Source organism: Phasianus colchicus, chromosome 4 (assembly GCF_987193195.1).
Source record: "Phasianus colchicus chromosome 4, bPhaCol1.hap1.1, whole genome shotgun sequence".
Lineage (NCBI taxonomy): Eukaryota > Metazoa > Chordata > Aves > Galliformes > Phasianidae > Phasianus > Phasianus colchicus.
The window spans coordinates 42,021,206-42,036,607 of NC_143439.1; the positions used below are offsets into that span (position 1 = coordinate 42,021,206).

The following is a 15,402-nucleotide window of genomic DNA, read 5'->3' on the forward strand; positions in this document are numbered from 1 at the left end:
ATAAAGACTGCCCATGGATGTGAACGTTCCTTTCACTTACATTGCTTGAATTCATTCTGCTGCCTTTCCTTCAGGCGATGCAGAGCATTTATCTTCTATATTTTGGCCACCCACATTCCCGAATCCAATACTGAGCAATTTCACCTTTGAAGATCCTGAAAACATTTGCCAAACATCACTGAAATCAGCCACGGGGCATTACAGTTCTGGTGGGCCTGGGGAATGCAGGGAGGTTCAGGTGGGTGAGAACCACGTATCCACATGTGAAGCACAGTCAGAGCTTTTGCTTTCTTTGAAAAATGACTATTTCTTTCCAGAAGGTACCATCACCTATCCAATAATCCCACGGTACAGGGAACTGCTTCTCCGGAGGTGGGCTCAGCCTTTCTTTTGGACTTGAAAAGTGCCACACTCATCAATGGCTCCTGATTGAACCTAAGGGCAAGCTCTCCAACGGGCTGCTTTGCCCGTTTTTACAGTTTTTGTCTTCAAATTTCAAAAAGTTAAAGCAGGCACAACTCAAAGGAGATGATAACCATGCTGCGCCAGAGCACCTTCCCGAGGAGCGGACTTCTCCATCCTCGGGGCACTTCCCACAGGCTGCGAGGGCTCCTCTGGACGGCAGAACCCCGCACTAAAGCCCCGAGGACACGGGAGAGTTCGGTTCCCGCCTCTTTTCTCCTCGAGCCCAACCAACTTTGAAGGCCGGGGGCTCTCCGTGCTTGCTTGCGGGAGGGAGGCTCCACAAGGGGTAACCCTGCACGGTTCCCACCTGGTTCCGGCCCGCAGCGCTTCCCCAAACCGAGGGCGGTGTAGGGGCAGGGCGGCGGAGCACCGCGGCCGGGAGGAGCCGGGGGCGGCCCCACGCTTCCGGACCGGGAGCGGCGACCGCGGCATAGGGGCAGCGAGCTGAGGAGAGCGATATACACGGTGAGGGAAAGAGGGAGCGGCGAGCGCGGCGCGCTGCGATGCGGCCCACAGGTCAGTGCGGGGCGGGCGGCGGGATGGAGGGGCACGAGGCCCCGCTGCGGCCACCATCTTGTGGCTGGGGGCGAGGGTAGGACGTGGAGGAGCGAGCTGCTGTTCGGCAAGCGGTGGCGGGTAGGCGTAGGCGTAGCGGGAGAGGGTTGGGGTTGGGTTTGGGTTTGTTTTGTGTGGGCTCTCTGCGAAGGAGGGTTTAGCTTCACGGGCTGTGCAGCCCTACCCGTGAAGGTACAGGTAGTTGCGTAGTGAGGTGTCTGGTGGAGGGAGCGCACGTGGTGCCTTTGTGGTCCAGTGTTGCGCTGGACAGTGGGGAGGTCGGCACTGTTTCGTTTTTGTTTGGTTTTTTTTTCTTATAAAGTTGGGTGTGTATTTGGTACCTTCTCTGTTAATATAGCTTGTCCCGGCCGATTTTTCCTTTCTTTTTCCTTTGGATATTTCAAGTGACTGTTTTTAGTTCTCCCCAACAAGTTATGCCAACGTTTCTTCTGAGGAGGCTGCCCTTAGCACCTCAACACAGTTTTAGGTCACTTTTCCTTAAAAATACCCTTCAATTGCAAGCGCTGCGTGTTGTGCCCACGTTTTGCCTTAAACTATTCAACTTCTTTGAAGAGTGGGAAGTCTAGTACCAAGAAATTAGGAAATGACAGAATGATCATCATATGAGCTGTCCTATTCTGTCCCACATGCACAGCTGTCCTGGATAGAGTGCTAACTGCCTAACAGCATGGTGTGTTAATAGTTAAAATTTGATTGTCCTCTTTCAGTCTCAGCATGGTACCCAGCCTTATTGTACAGTACAGAAAATCCCCATAGGCCTTACACAGAAATACTCATTTCTCTATTTACTTTTCCAGTGGTTCGTCACATTATCTGCGTGCCTCAAAACTGCTGGCACATATTTTGTCACTCCCTTGGAAGATGAGAATGTGTTATCTTTCTGTTTACAGGTAGAAAAAAATGATGAAGAAAGTAAATGATTGATGAATGTCACATGGAAATTAACGGCAGGCCTGAAACAGAATCAGGAGCTTCTGGCTCCAGGTTCCTCTGTTCATTCTTCCCAGTTGTGTTTCTCCATTCACAGAAATACTTTGTGTTCACAGCTCCCATTTTCTTCAGAAGGCTCTGCATTGCTTAAATCAAAACAGTGACTGCAAAGCTGGGCTCTCAAAGGGGAAATGAAAGATACATAGCCAGATGCCAGAGGTTTGGCTCCTTTGATTTGCTTGCATCAGGGAAGTCAGGTTTTTTTTTATTTTATTTCTTTATTTATTTTTGCAGCTCTTCTACTAGTCAGGATGATATTTCATCCAAATTTTACAAGTGCTGCTCTGAAAGTAATGCCTCTTGTTTTATTATGTCAGCTCTCAACGTCATAGGCAGATGGTGGTATGGCAGTAGTGGTTTGAACCTTCCCATCAGTATCTCATTACATTGTGTTGTCTGACACAGTAGTGTGTATGAAGCAAAGGTGTGGAACTGAATTCTTCCATGTTGAAAAAGTTGCACCCGTTGGCATTCATTTGCACTTGCCGAATGTTTATGGAGAACAATCAGTGTATGTGAGCACAGGGAGGCAGTGCATGATGTGTTTCAGCAGTGGCAACAATAGTAGTGGACCACCTCCACTGGTGCAGATTTTTCTAAGCACAGCACACAGACTCCTGCTCATAGAAGGCAGAAATACATAGCTAATAGTGTTGACTATATTGAAAAATAGTGTTTTGTAGCTGAGAATTTGCTCTTCCAAATAGTGCTATTGTGCTATTTGTATTGCTTGTAGTTTCCACAGGAAACAAATAGGAGGTAATACTTCTGGATTAACAGACATGAATGAGAAATTGAGAAATAGAGATCTGATGGCTTGACTGCAGTAGCTCAAGAATTTAGTTTACTGTTTTGTGTCACCATTTTAAAGGAATACTTCAAATGTCATGGCAGTTTTTTTGTAGAGGTACCTAATATTTTGTTTCATTTCATAACATCAGAGTAACCTATTAGAATATTAATTATCAAGTGAAACAATCTAGTGATGTTAGTATTGGAAGCTATGCAACTATGCTTACTATGGAGATGAAAATACAAGGAAGAAAGGCAAAGTGACTTTCCTAGCTGTTTTGTATTAAGACAGTGGCAGATAAATGAATTGAGGACTGCTTTGATTGATACTCAGAGCTTCTTGTAAAATGAATACAATTATTTTACTAGTCTTTGGACATTGATAAGAGGATTTTCTATCTGGACTCCATTTGCAGTACCACAACCACAGTATGTGCATTGTTGCTTACAGACACTACTTTTTTCTTTAAGACTTTCTTTAAGAAAAGAAAAAAGTAGCGTCCGTAAGCAAAAATGCACATATTGTAGCATTTCTAAATAATCCTATACTGTTCCAGTATATAACTGTGTGTGACCTAGGGGCATAGTCTAAATTTTGCTTTTGTTGAATAAAGGCAATCTCATACTAGATATTCACATGAAATAATGCTGAGCAAATACATCGGAGCACCATAGAGATATGGCAAGTTTCCCAGTTGCTTGCAGCTACTTCCACATGTTGGCATTGGCAGGGAAACAAATGGCTGTGGGCTCAGCCAGCAGTGGGCATGGTGGCCTTCTATGCTTCCATCATTTATCTCTGTTATTTTTTTCATGTGCTGCTCTACACAATCCTCATCTTCCACCTACAGCCTCCATATGTTGAGTTCTCCCTTGCAGCTTTACCACAGCACCAAATTTTTCTTACAACAGTGAAAAGAGATCAGTTATGTCATGATGGACCGACCATGAGCCATGGGGTACAAGTTGCTTTAGGTGGATTGTCTGAGGTCTAGCCAAGCTTGAATCTGAAAATTGTTTTGAGTGAAAGGTAGGTGAGACAGTCTTGTTACTTGTCAGTATTCAGAAGGAAACTCTAGTCAAGATGAAATTCTTGAAGCAAATACCATTGAACATGCTGTACCTAGTAAAGATAAAACATCCGTAATGCCTGATCCTTGATGACATCTGTCTGCACTTGTAGTGAGAGGTACTGACAGGATAACTTGCTAATGGCTGTGCTACATTTGAGTTATCGTTTATCCCCATGCTTGTGAAGATGAATGTCACCACTGAGCTCTGCTGTTTTGCACTTTTTCTATATTCAGTGTGCATTTCTGTGCCTCCAGCTGTTTCTACGACAGTATTTACACAACAGAAATTCTGCAAGGGAATCTAGCCAGTGAAAATAAATATTTGAATTCTGTTTTTCTCAAGGACTAGAAATTGCTTCAATTTTAGGTAGCTTTAAGATGTTTTAAACGTAAACATACAGCAGTATTTCAATGTTATTACTGATAAATGCAATGTTAAAGTCAAGAGACAAAAAAAAAAAAAAAAAGGCAAGCAAAATATAATATGTAATAAATTGGTAGAATGTCATTGGGGTGTGTGTTGGCATTTTAGGTAGTCCTTTGCATATAGTAAGCATGATGTGCGCATATTTGTGTTTGTACCTAAAATTATCCTTTAACAAAAGAGAACAGGGATTTTCAAAACTGCTGTTGCATCTGTTTAATTTCTAGGGACAGTTCATCTAAGGCTATGAGGTTGAAATGCAATATATTTGTCAAATTCCTTATTTTGTACTTATGCACCTACTGGGATGCTTACTTCCAGCGAGTTGCTGAATCTTGCAGATTCCTGTAGCTGAAAACATAGTTGCTCTATATTATCTTAATAGATGCCCATATTTCTTATTTTCTTATAAGCTGAAGGAATTATTTGCTTCCTCTGAAGTCCATCGCTCCTCTACGCATTTATTGCTTGTATTTCTGTTGTCGTGAAACATGCTGGAGCAGTTTCCTGGTTTTGGACGTGAGTTTGGAGTAAGGAATTTGGAATTAATGAGGAGATGCATTCTTATGTCTGAGGCTCTTCATCTTATTCTCTTATCTAGCAAAACTTCTTAAAACCCACCCTATTCAGACAAGAGACAAGTGGCTATCTTGTCATTCTGCTGAAGTGTACTGCAGCTCTGTCCAGTTCACTTCTCAGTGGTTTTGATTCGTCTACTCTCTAGTGCATTCCAGTCTTTGTATGAGAATACCTGTACAGTTCGGAGGGATGTGATTCAGGAAATTGTGATCAGTGGTGCAGAGTCTCGTTTTGGGGTCAGACTCAGTGATCTCTAAGGGTTCCTGACAACCTTCCTAATTCTGTGATCAATTTGTTCCTTGATGTACTCTGGTGCTCTGCACCTCAGCTTTCTCTATGTGGGGATGTGTATGTGTTCACTCTGCTGAACAAAGCAGGCTATTTTCCTGTCAAAATGTAATGAAGTAGTGGTATTTTCAGTATTTTCACTTGACATTGATTATTATGCTTTCTTCCAATGAAAATGCTGAATGTTACTTTATTAGTTATCGTCCATTGTACAGGTAGAATGATAACTCAGAAAAATAACCAACTCTTATTTTTTTTCTTTTACTGTATTCAGTGAAATGTTGTTGTTTTGTTTTTTACATCTCAGACTAGAGATATGATTGAAATAGTGTTATTTATTTTTTAATGGAAAATAAGAATTCTGGAAGCCTTTAAAGAAAAATAGAAAAATGTGTTGAATGGCGTTTATAACTTAAACTTTTAAGAAATTGAACAGTGTATTTGTTAAAGTTTTTCATATAGAGCACCGTCTATTTATTCATAACTTTCATTTATTCACGAAACATTTACAATTTAAATAGCTGAAGTGAAAAAATACTGTGCTTGGAATGAATTGAATAAGAATAATTTAAAGCCATTTGAGAATGGAAAATAGAAGTTCCCATATTAAGTAGTGCTAGTGCCTGGGTGGAGTGGAGTGGGGAGGAAGGGAAAGTCAAATACAGTACAGGCTTGAAGCAGTTTCATACTAAATGATAGCACACAGGAAAAGAAAACAAGCAGTACCTGAAGTAGGCATTTCCTTGGATTTTAGGATTTATAACTCTGAAGTCAGCATAGTTAGTCTCTCTTCGTTAAGCAACAATTTGCATGAGGGACAAAAATCTACTTTTAATTAGCTGTGGTGTTGTTCATATTGTTTATCTTCTGATATTGATTAGCTTCTTTTTGAAAATATGAAGCATAATGGGAAATTGGTATATATGTAGTATTCAGTATAAAATCTTTTGCAAAAGTAATTTTTTTCTAAGGTTTTGTTCCTGTGATTCTTTTGAAGTGTTTGCAATAGCAAACCAGGTTCAAATCAGCTATGGCTACTAAGCATGTGACAGTAGCCAAGAGTGTATGCTCGAGTGCAGGTATGAAAAATCCACAGCCGGTGAGAAATGTAAATGACAACATAGAAGCAGGCTTATACCCACCTACAACACCCTTTAGAAGCTCAGTTTTGCCAAGCTTCGAAAAAGCAGCCGGCTTCTAACGTGTTTACAATTTTGGAGCTGACTTTAAACATAGTAATGGCAACAATACAGGAAAAAAGTTGTCTCTGGAAACATAACTGATAGTCATTATTTTTAAAATATTTGGATTTGTTCAAAGAAACTGACATAAATGAAATGACTTCAGTTTAAGCATGTGTTTACATCCAAGCAGGTCAAGCAGGCCTTTGAGTAAACCAAATAAACCACGCAAAGGCTTTATGGGTCCCTTCAGAACATCAGTTTTAGCAACTTAATCATATTTTTTAATGCTTAAAGATAATTTCCATTTCAAATTTATATGACGTAAATAGCAATTTTAAAAAGTAGGCCTATGTGAACAAAAAATGTAATAAGGATTGAATCGAATAATAGAAAAGTCTTGCTTGGAAAGGATGTTAAATATTATCTAAAAAATTGTAAAAATGCATAAAACTTAATAATGCCCCATTGTTCTGCCTTCTCACAAGATGTCTGCTAATGGAGCATTTCACTGAATCTCAGTTGCTGCTGTAAGTTTCTTTCCTGTAGGAACGTAAGGCTAATTCTGCAGCCAGTGCATGTCAGGATAGTTCTGTTTAATAAATGAAGCCTTAATCGAAGTTTTTTTTTGCCAGTGATTCTTAATCAAAACTTCTTAAGGTTTTCATACTTGCATTCTATTTTTATAACTCTGTAATCTTATCAGAAAGACTTCCAGATTTGTTTGTGTCCCTTATCGGTTCTGTTCCCTATTCAAGATTAACCATTTTACAGGATGACAAATCTAATTTGGACTTAAATGCATGAAACAGAGACTGTAATAATTAAATTGGAGGCAATATATTTTCTGTGAAGATTTAAGGCAGAATGTACATTGATCGGTTTGGAAAGAGAAATGTTTTCTGCTTATGGGGTACATTCGGGACAGTTTCATTTTAATTTTCTTACAGCACTCTTGCCAAATTATTGTCATTTGATTTTCTGCAAGAGCTTGGAAACAGTGCTCCTTCATTGGCAAGCCCTCAGTGTATGTATTTCAACACTGAAGAAGTTTATAGAATTCATTAAAATGGCAATCCATATTCCTGTGTTGTATTTTGCAAGTAGATCATGTGTGCTGTAAATTTTGTACTCCCGCATGCTGTAGTGTCCACACTGTTCATTATGGGTGACATGTATGGTGTTATCAATACATTTGTACACAGTCTCTTCTTTAAAAGATGCCTTGACATCCTACAAAAGGAGAACTGTACTCTGTGACAGCAGTCTCATTGAATTTAACATTTCAGAGACTTAAATGAAAAGCCAGTCTTTTTTTCCCTAGAAATGGCATTGAATGCTAAGCATATGTAAGATACTGTAGAACAAAATTCTACTGTTTTATCTTTCATCACAATTACATCACATATGACAATTGTAAAATTGAAATGGTCAAAATGTACATATTTTTCCCAAAGCAACACTTTCATTTTGCTTACTGTAGTGATAACAGCAATGTTTTAAGAAACTTATAGCAAAGAAATGTTTGCATGAAATAACCCAGAACTGGGTAAATGATAGTTATGTAGTTATGGTCTAAGTCCTTGTTGAAGAAGGGGTAGGATTATTTAAATAAATGTCCAAACTCTTTTTTTTTTTAAAAAAAAAAAAACAAAACAAAACAAAAGCAGCTCCTGGATGCATAATTTTATTCTTAGTGTAATTTTAAAGTCTTGTTCACTGAATTTTAATGTCATAATAAGCACTTCATTTTGTTCCATTTTGTTTTAGTCCTAATTAGTCAATTCAGATACCTCTAAGTGAATCAGATACCACAGGACTGTGGCCTCTGCAGTCCATAACATGACTTATGTGGAACTGCCTGTGTTCCAAAGTCTTACTTGAGTCACTTGCCATGGCAGAAGAGTGCAAGAGTTAGAAGTCAGATGCATGCTCTGCAACCAAATGTTGCTACTATTTAGCCTCGCATAACCAACCAGCAAGGACTCTCAGTCCTCTGTTTCACGGATACAATAAGGTCATTTCCACACTGTTACATAGTGCTCCCAACAGAACAGGATTTGTGGAGACCAGCAGTGGACACGAAGCAACTGAGAACCATGCAGCATATATTGAGAGGAGGCTTATTTTGGACTAGCTCTAGCCTTGTCCTGTGGCTGTAGCAGGTGGAACACATTGGGTGTGATCCTGAAGCACCTGTTCTGCTTCAGTTTAATCTGAAAGGTTTTGGTGTTCCAGGGACAGCTGGTAAGTTGAAGCAAATGGGGATAATGAGATGGTGTGTTTGAAGATATGCTTTTATCTTCACTAAATATTAATGTAAGGTGGCTCTAGGACATAGTTGTTGATGTAATTGGCAGTCATCCCCTTTATCTTAACTTCAGCAGTTTGGGTTTATCATGCGCTTTGTTTTCTTTGTCAGTAGATGTATTTAGGCAACTGCAAGGCAAAGCAGGCTGTGGGTGTAATCAGAATGGTACATGTTACTACTGTGTCAGTGTGTACAAGTAGCTGTATAGTAGAGATGTGAAGGGCTGCTGCTTTTGTTAGCTATGAATTTTTTTTGTTCTTATGTTTGTGTAGTTATAGAAGTAATCTGCAATAGATGTAAGATGATGGATGGTCAGTATATGCTTCAGAGGAGGAAATGTAAGACTGGATGTTATTTCACATCTGTGCCAAATGTGACTAGATGTAATAAACAAGTGGCATGGGTTGGCTTGTTAAACTCTAGAATATTCAGGAGTCTTAAATGTACGTACAAAGAAGATGCTGGTAGGCAGTTTTCTTTTTAAGATTTTTGTTGTTTGAATATTGAAGAGAAATGTAAAAATTTGGTTATATAGATTTTGTAAAACAGAGGGCCTCGATTGTGTAAAAAGCAGGATGCTTGGTAATTGTTTAGTCTGGTCCCATCTTCTTCAGTGACTACATTTGAACAGTGCAGATTCTCTGACTGTAATGGGATAGGGTTTAATTTGGTTTCAGAAATGGTTCAAGAACGATTTGTTTTCATTTTCTGTATGGTTCTAATAAGGTATGGAAGGCAGTTTGCTTCCAGTGCTAAAGCTACCAGTGGCATATACTGCTTCCAGTTAACATAACTATAGTTATCCTGTTACTATCCAACAATGAGAATGTGTGTAAATAACAGTGAAGCAGAGTTTGTGGGTATGATTTTCAAAATCCATTTGCAAGAACCTGAAAATACAGAACTTGAAAGTGATTTATTCCCAAAAAGTGGTCCATTTGGTCAAAGATAGTAGTAGAGAGGTTAAACATTTCTTTAATGGCTATCCACTAGGGGAGGACTCAGTGTTGATACCCAGAGAACTTCCCAATTGGGTCCTATTTCAGGATCAGTAATAAGCTGAGAATTCATCTTCTGTAAGCTGAAAGCATAATTGCATGCATTGTACTAAGGAGATGAGCTTGTTGGAAAAATGTCTTTCAAATCTCAAGTTGGCTTAACCAGTGTTTGGCCATTGCAGTTGTTTTTGCAGAATAGTTGATGAAATGTGCAAAGTCAGACTCATACTTATACAACCAACTTAATTTCTTTCAGTCTAATGAGCAGAAATAAAAATAGTTTGTTTGATAGCTGTGTCTAGAATTCTTGTCTTAAGGCAGTAGAGGGGAAGCTGAAGTAGGTTTATTTTAGAGAAATCTTTCTATTGAGGTTGTTGCTGAACATCTTAGAAATTGTTTAATTTAGCTTGGTTTCTAACTCACTGTCTTGTCACTGTTCATTTTATGAAGCTATAAATTTATGTAACTATTTTCTATCTCATTTACTTCTTTATTTCCCTAATGAACTTCTTTCGTTGCTATGAATACTGTTCAAAAGGCTGGTACAAAAATATGAAGTGTTTGTCCAAAGCTGATTAGAGATTATACAGAGATTATGCTGTGGATATTTTTTGTTTGTCTGGTTTGTTCTGTTTAGTCAGTGACCATCACTTTTGTCAGAAAAGGAAAAAAGAAAAGAACTGGAACTAGAGGAGATGTCTTTAAGCTATCGGGCTGTAGTAAACCATATGTTTAATAGAGACCAATTCTTACTGTCTTTCTAATTTCTGGATGAATGCTAAGTGAGATGCATTTAAAAAAAAAAAAAAAGTAATAAGACTGCAAAAACAAATAAAAATCAAGCTGTTGTAGGAATCCTCATTGGATTTTCTGCTGTCTTGGGGCAAAGGAAATGCAGTCTTAAAAACCTGAACCAATTTGGCCTTTGACTGCTCTGAGAGAGTTGTACCAGAAAGGCTTCTTATGGCAATGATGATCTGTGTTTTAGGAGCTGTTGGGATGTCATCTATGGTTAATTCAATGCATGTGGTACATTGCAAATGCAAGGAGCACATCAATCTGCTGAAAATGTTGCTGCTTACAAGGTCAATGCTTTCTGTTATGTTGCAGTAGTTGTTACGTGCACCATTTTCTGGGGATACTTTCTCTTGTGATAGGACTAAAGGTACTGGATTTCATGCAACTGTTTCCTTTTAAGCTGATATCTGCAGAGCAGGTTTTCCATTCTCAATTTCTTACTTGGATGAAGTTAAAAAATAGGAATTTGAGAGAAAGTGGAGTGACAGTGGAATCAAATGGGGCAGAGGAAAAAGCAGAGACATTGAATTTAAATGAGAGTTTAAATGTGACCATAAATCCATAAAACAGTGGAGGAAGTCAAGATAGGCACATCTAGAGAGATCCTGGTAGATGATGGAAGGAACACTGGCAATGGTAAAGAATTAAATAATAGGACAATTCTTGGTTGTGGTCATGGTTTGTAGTAGTAATAACATCAGTTGATACAAACTTGGTGCAGCTTGTACAGATTTTCTTGTAGCCTTTAGAAGTTGTTTCTGGGAAAAAAAATAGTAATGTATTACTTCATGCTTGTTCATACTGCATTGTTATATTTTTGTCTTTGTTATTTGTTACTGTCTACAGCCATTCTGAGTTATTTAATCACGTTCTGCTAAAATGTGCAAGTGGTGTAACTTGCTCTCCAGAAAGTGGCTCTAAGTGTACTCAGTTTTACCCCAGTTGGGTAACAAAAGGTATTCAGCTGCGAATGGACAAGGCTCTAGCAGAGGATAATGCAGCGCTAATACATACACAGTATTTCATATTCAAAGCACGGATCACATAGAGAGGCCTAAAACAGAAAATAAGGCCAAATCACTCTTCAGAGCACAGTGAGGTCTGCAGAGGGATCCGGAAACAGCCCTTGGGGCATAACATCAGCCTTGTCAGGTTTGATGGTCAAGCACCTCTCTAGTTTCTGTGGAACAGACATCAGGAGATTACGTGGCTCTGTGTTCCCCTTTGTCGCTGCAGGGAAGGTCAGTAGAGTTGCTTTGTAGAAAAAGATTGAGCCAAAGTTCATGCCATCCAATCTGTAGGAAAATTGCTGTGTTGAACTCCTGACTTCACTGAACTTAGAAAAATGATGAAGACAAGAGGCCTAATTTTATACAGATAGAGCAAGTATTTGTTCACACAAACAACTTAGCAATTAGCAGTGGAAGGTGCATAAATGATGAAAATGTTCTTATTATATTCTAGTTAGTAGGCATTTGAGAATACAAGTGCAGCCACTCTGCTGGCTGATACAGTGACAGCAGGAATGTCCCGTGCTTTAAGCTAATTGCTTTAATTGAAACAGGTGTGCCACAATGCTGCAGCAATTTAGCTACTTCATGATCTCACTCTGAAGTTTACAAGCAGGCTTTTATAATTTTCATTTCCATTAGTGGAAAGTCTCTGAGAAACAACATGACTTGCTTGAAAATGTTTTCCATTATCTGCAAGTATTTCTAAAGTGCTCTGTGCTGTCCTTCCCACGATGAATCCATTTTGGCTTGCTTCAGTGGATTTGCCTTGCAGAATTCCAGCAACCAAGAGCTAGAGATACATTTTTGAGATGCATTTACTGGATGTGTGTCAGGTGAGCTGACTGGGAAAATCAGTGCATTCAGGATGGGTGAGGGGCCCATTATGCCAAGGCTGCTGATCAGGGCTGAATTAAATGTTCTTATTCTGCTTCCAAATGTTAAATTTCAGGAATTGCTTAGATTGGAAAGGTTTTTTTTCCCTTATTTTCTTACTGTATGTCATTTTAAGTGATCAGGGCAAACAGTATGAAGAGATGAATGGATACATCTTTCTGACAAGATTATGTAGGGACCAAGAGACTGAATGTCTTTTGTTTCTAGCACAAAGCTGGATGTACTTGATGTGTGTGCTCCTCATTCTCTCTATAACCCGAGTGGAAATGACTTCCTAAGAAGAAATGTTTTGCAAATCCCCATGCAAAGTTGGAAGTCTGAGCCACTTCTGCTTCTCATGCTGCATTTTTGTCATTGTGTCATGACCACTTACCTTTATTTAGCAGTTCTGTATCTTTTAACAAATTTTTGTTGATGAACAATATTTTCTATACATGCTGACAAATTATACACTTCTTTTCCAAACATCTCTAAGGCTGCCATTTCAAACAAATGAACGAACCCTACACTATCACACCATCCTCCCCTTCCCCAGCTGAGGGCATCTGTTAGAGAAAGAGATAAAGGGATGAATATTCTTTTTTTTTTTGGGGGGGGGGGGGGGGGCGGGGGGGGAGAGTAGGAAGGGTAGAGTGTGAGAAGCTGCTTGTGTGTTTATGAACGGTTATGAATTCCTTGGCTGAACAACAGGGAATGACTTTGTTTTGCTCCAGTATTCTGTCTGGAAAGCACTGTAGGTGACCTCAGAAATAGTGATGCCTCTTTTGGTTAAAATTCGAGTACATGATGGTGATTGTGTGATACTTCTTTTATCAAAATATCCTTAGGCAATGGAACTGCAGACCCAAACCCAGCTTTTAAACCCTGGCTGAACTGAAATCAGCCTCATTTAGGTCAAACAAAAGTTAATAGTGTTTCTGGAAATAAATATTGTTGCTTTTCTGAATGTAGTAATGCTATTATCAAACATAGCAAAGTTCTAATGCTCAGTTCTAAGCAAACACTTCTACAGTATTGCAAAACTTTAGGTTTATTAACTGAAATGTTTAGTAGTAGCCACTGGCTGCAAAGTTTTGTTTCCTCTCCTTTGCCTTTCTGATGTGCTTTGCAAACTTCTGGAGATTTCCTTTCACTTTCACATATACTTGCTTTTTCCCCCCTTCCATAATGTATCTTTGAATTGTCCTAAAGAAGGCATTCTTCTGCCATTGTGTGTGCACCAGTAATTGATTCCTGCTTTGGTTGCAATCGATTGCAAGGATGCTCTCATCTCTTCTGGTTCTCATCAGATTGAACAGGTCTTTTCAAAGAAGGCTTCAGGTAGCATGTTTTGTGAGATGGGGGTTTTTGTCATCTGCGCATCAGTAACTAGCAAATAGTTTTGCTTCTCAGAAGAACCTTTCCGTGCTATGGATGATCGCATAAATTCTCTTACTGTTTCTCAGTATTCAACTAATAATACACTTTATTTCTACCTTTGAGTCAGTTTCCAAGTAGGAGTAGTTGAAGCATGGCTTAATTTTGTCAGGATATGATAGTTTCCATTACATTAACTTCCAAGGGAACAAAATTCATCTCAACTTGCGTTATATTCCAAGTGCAGTGACTTCAAAGAAATATTCATTGAGAGGTGAAAATAATGAAGGAGAAAAAGCTCAATTTGAAAAGTTAAGAGATGTTACTATGTATTCAGTTCTGGGTAGCGTTGCCTTAAAGCAAACTTTCAGCTTGTGTTGTCTCGCATGAAAAACGGTGCTTTGAAGATGGAGGTTGGGGGGAGCTGTGGTCTTCAACTGGGTGGAGTTCTGGTGTTTACACTGAAGTGAAATTTCTAAAGGTGAAACACTAACAGGAGCATGTGAGGCATATCAAGTAGATTTTAGGAGACTTTGTAACCATTCTTAGGGTAGACTTGGGAATTTAAATTTAAAGTCATGCAAGGATTTTAAAATACTGTTGTTTTTAAAAAAAAAAAAAAAAATTAATACAGTTTTGAGCATGAAATATGTAGTTCTTGCATTTAATGTCCAGGCTAATTTTGAAGGATACTTTAATAACAGTTCAATGGCTGAAAAAATATTCATGCAGGTAATTGAGAATATTTGATTTGCCACAGGTAACTTAATAGCACTAGTTACCATCTTCAAACCAATAGGCATTGTGCCAAATGCCAGTGTGAAATATGCCAATTTCCTCAGCAGTGTGACTCTTCCCTTTCTATGGAGGTAGAAAAGACAAATGAAATATGGCATCTGTATTTAAGTTTAATGAGATATCGTAGAGCCTTTCTTCCATCATGTGTGGTATTCGATACATTTCACTTCATTTTATATAAATAAAGCATTATTTCTCATTTCTCAGATAAAAAAAAATCAATATTGTTCAAAAGTACAACTGAGCCTTCAGTAAATATCTCAAAAGTTCTTTCTCATTCACACTTAACTACAATCAGAGGTACAGACATGGTTGCAGATACACAGTACAGAAAAAGAATCACTTCATCTGCTTTTCTCATCTCAGGGCAACTTGATAACTTTTCTCTTTAGAATTTCTTGAGTGTTCAAACCTTGTAATTTCCATTTGCACAAGGGTGAACTTTATACCTTGTGTATACTTGTTTATGATTACAATTTAGTGGCAGCTCTTTAGAAATATTTGTGCCTAAAAAGTTGCATCTCTGCACATGGAGAGCTCTTCAGCTGTGCCTGAATGGTTGGATCCAGTCATTCTTTTCTGCTCTGGGACCTGGGAGTGCCTTCAGTCTGCAAAGGACAGGTGCAGTTATGCTCCATTCCTCCCGAGTATTGTCAGCATGGAGAGGACACAAACTATTGGCCAAGGGGTGCTGTGGCAGGTGCCAGCACATCCCACTTGTGCGTGATGAAGCATGCGAAGCAAGAAAAAAGGGTTTTTACCCTTCAACTTAAACATGCTTTCAGAACCAAACCTATTTTATCCCTCCATGCAATTCCGTTTGGCTTTAACCTTATCCAGATTCATTATAATAGAAAAAACACAAC

At 38.9% G+C, this 15,402-nt stretch overlaps 1 protein-coding gene across 3 annotated transcripts in view; it reads left to right on the plus strand.

Annotated features, from left to right (window-relative positions):
* The first annotated feature begins 806 nt into the window (after positions 1-806).
* The window catches only part of BANK1 (B cell scaffold protein with ankyrin repeats 1), a 129,491-nt gene continuing 114,895 nt past the window's right edge, over positions 807-15,402 (plus strand). Inside the window, exon 1 of one of the 3 annotated variants that reach the window (XM_031608836.2) lies at positions 807-981. In XM_031608836.2, the coding sequence (XP_031464696.2) occupies positions 969-981 (13 nt within the window). In that variant the 5' untranslated portion in view covers positions 807-968. The remainder of the gene's footprint in view (positions 982-15,402) is intronic. The other 2 variants (XM_031608837.2, XM_090139326.1) reach the window with 2 other exon arrangements.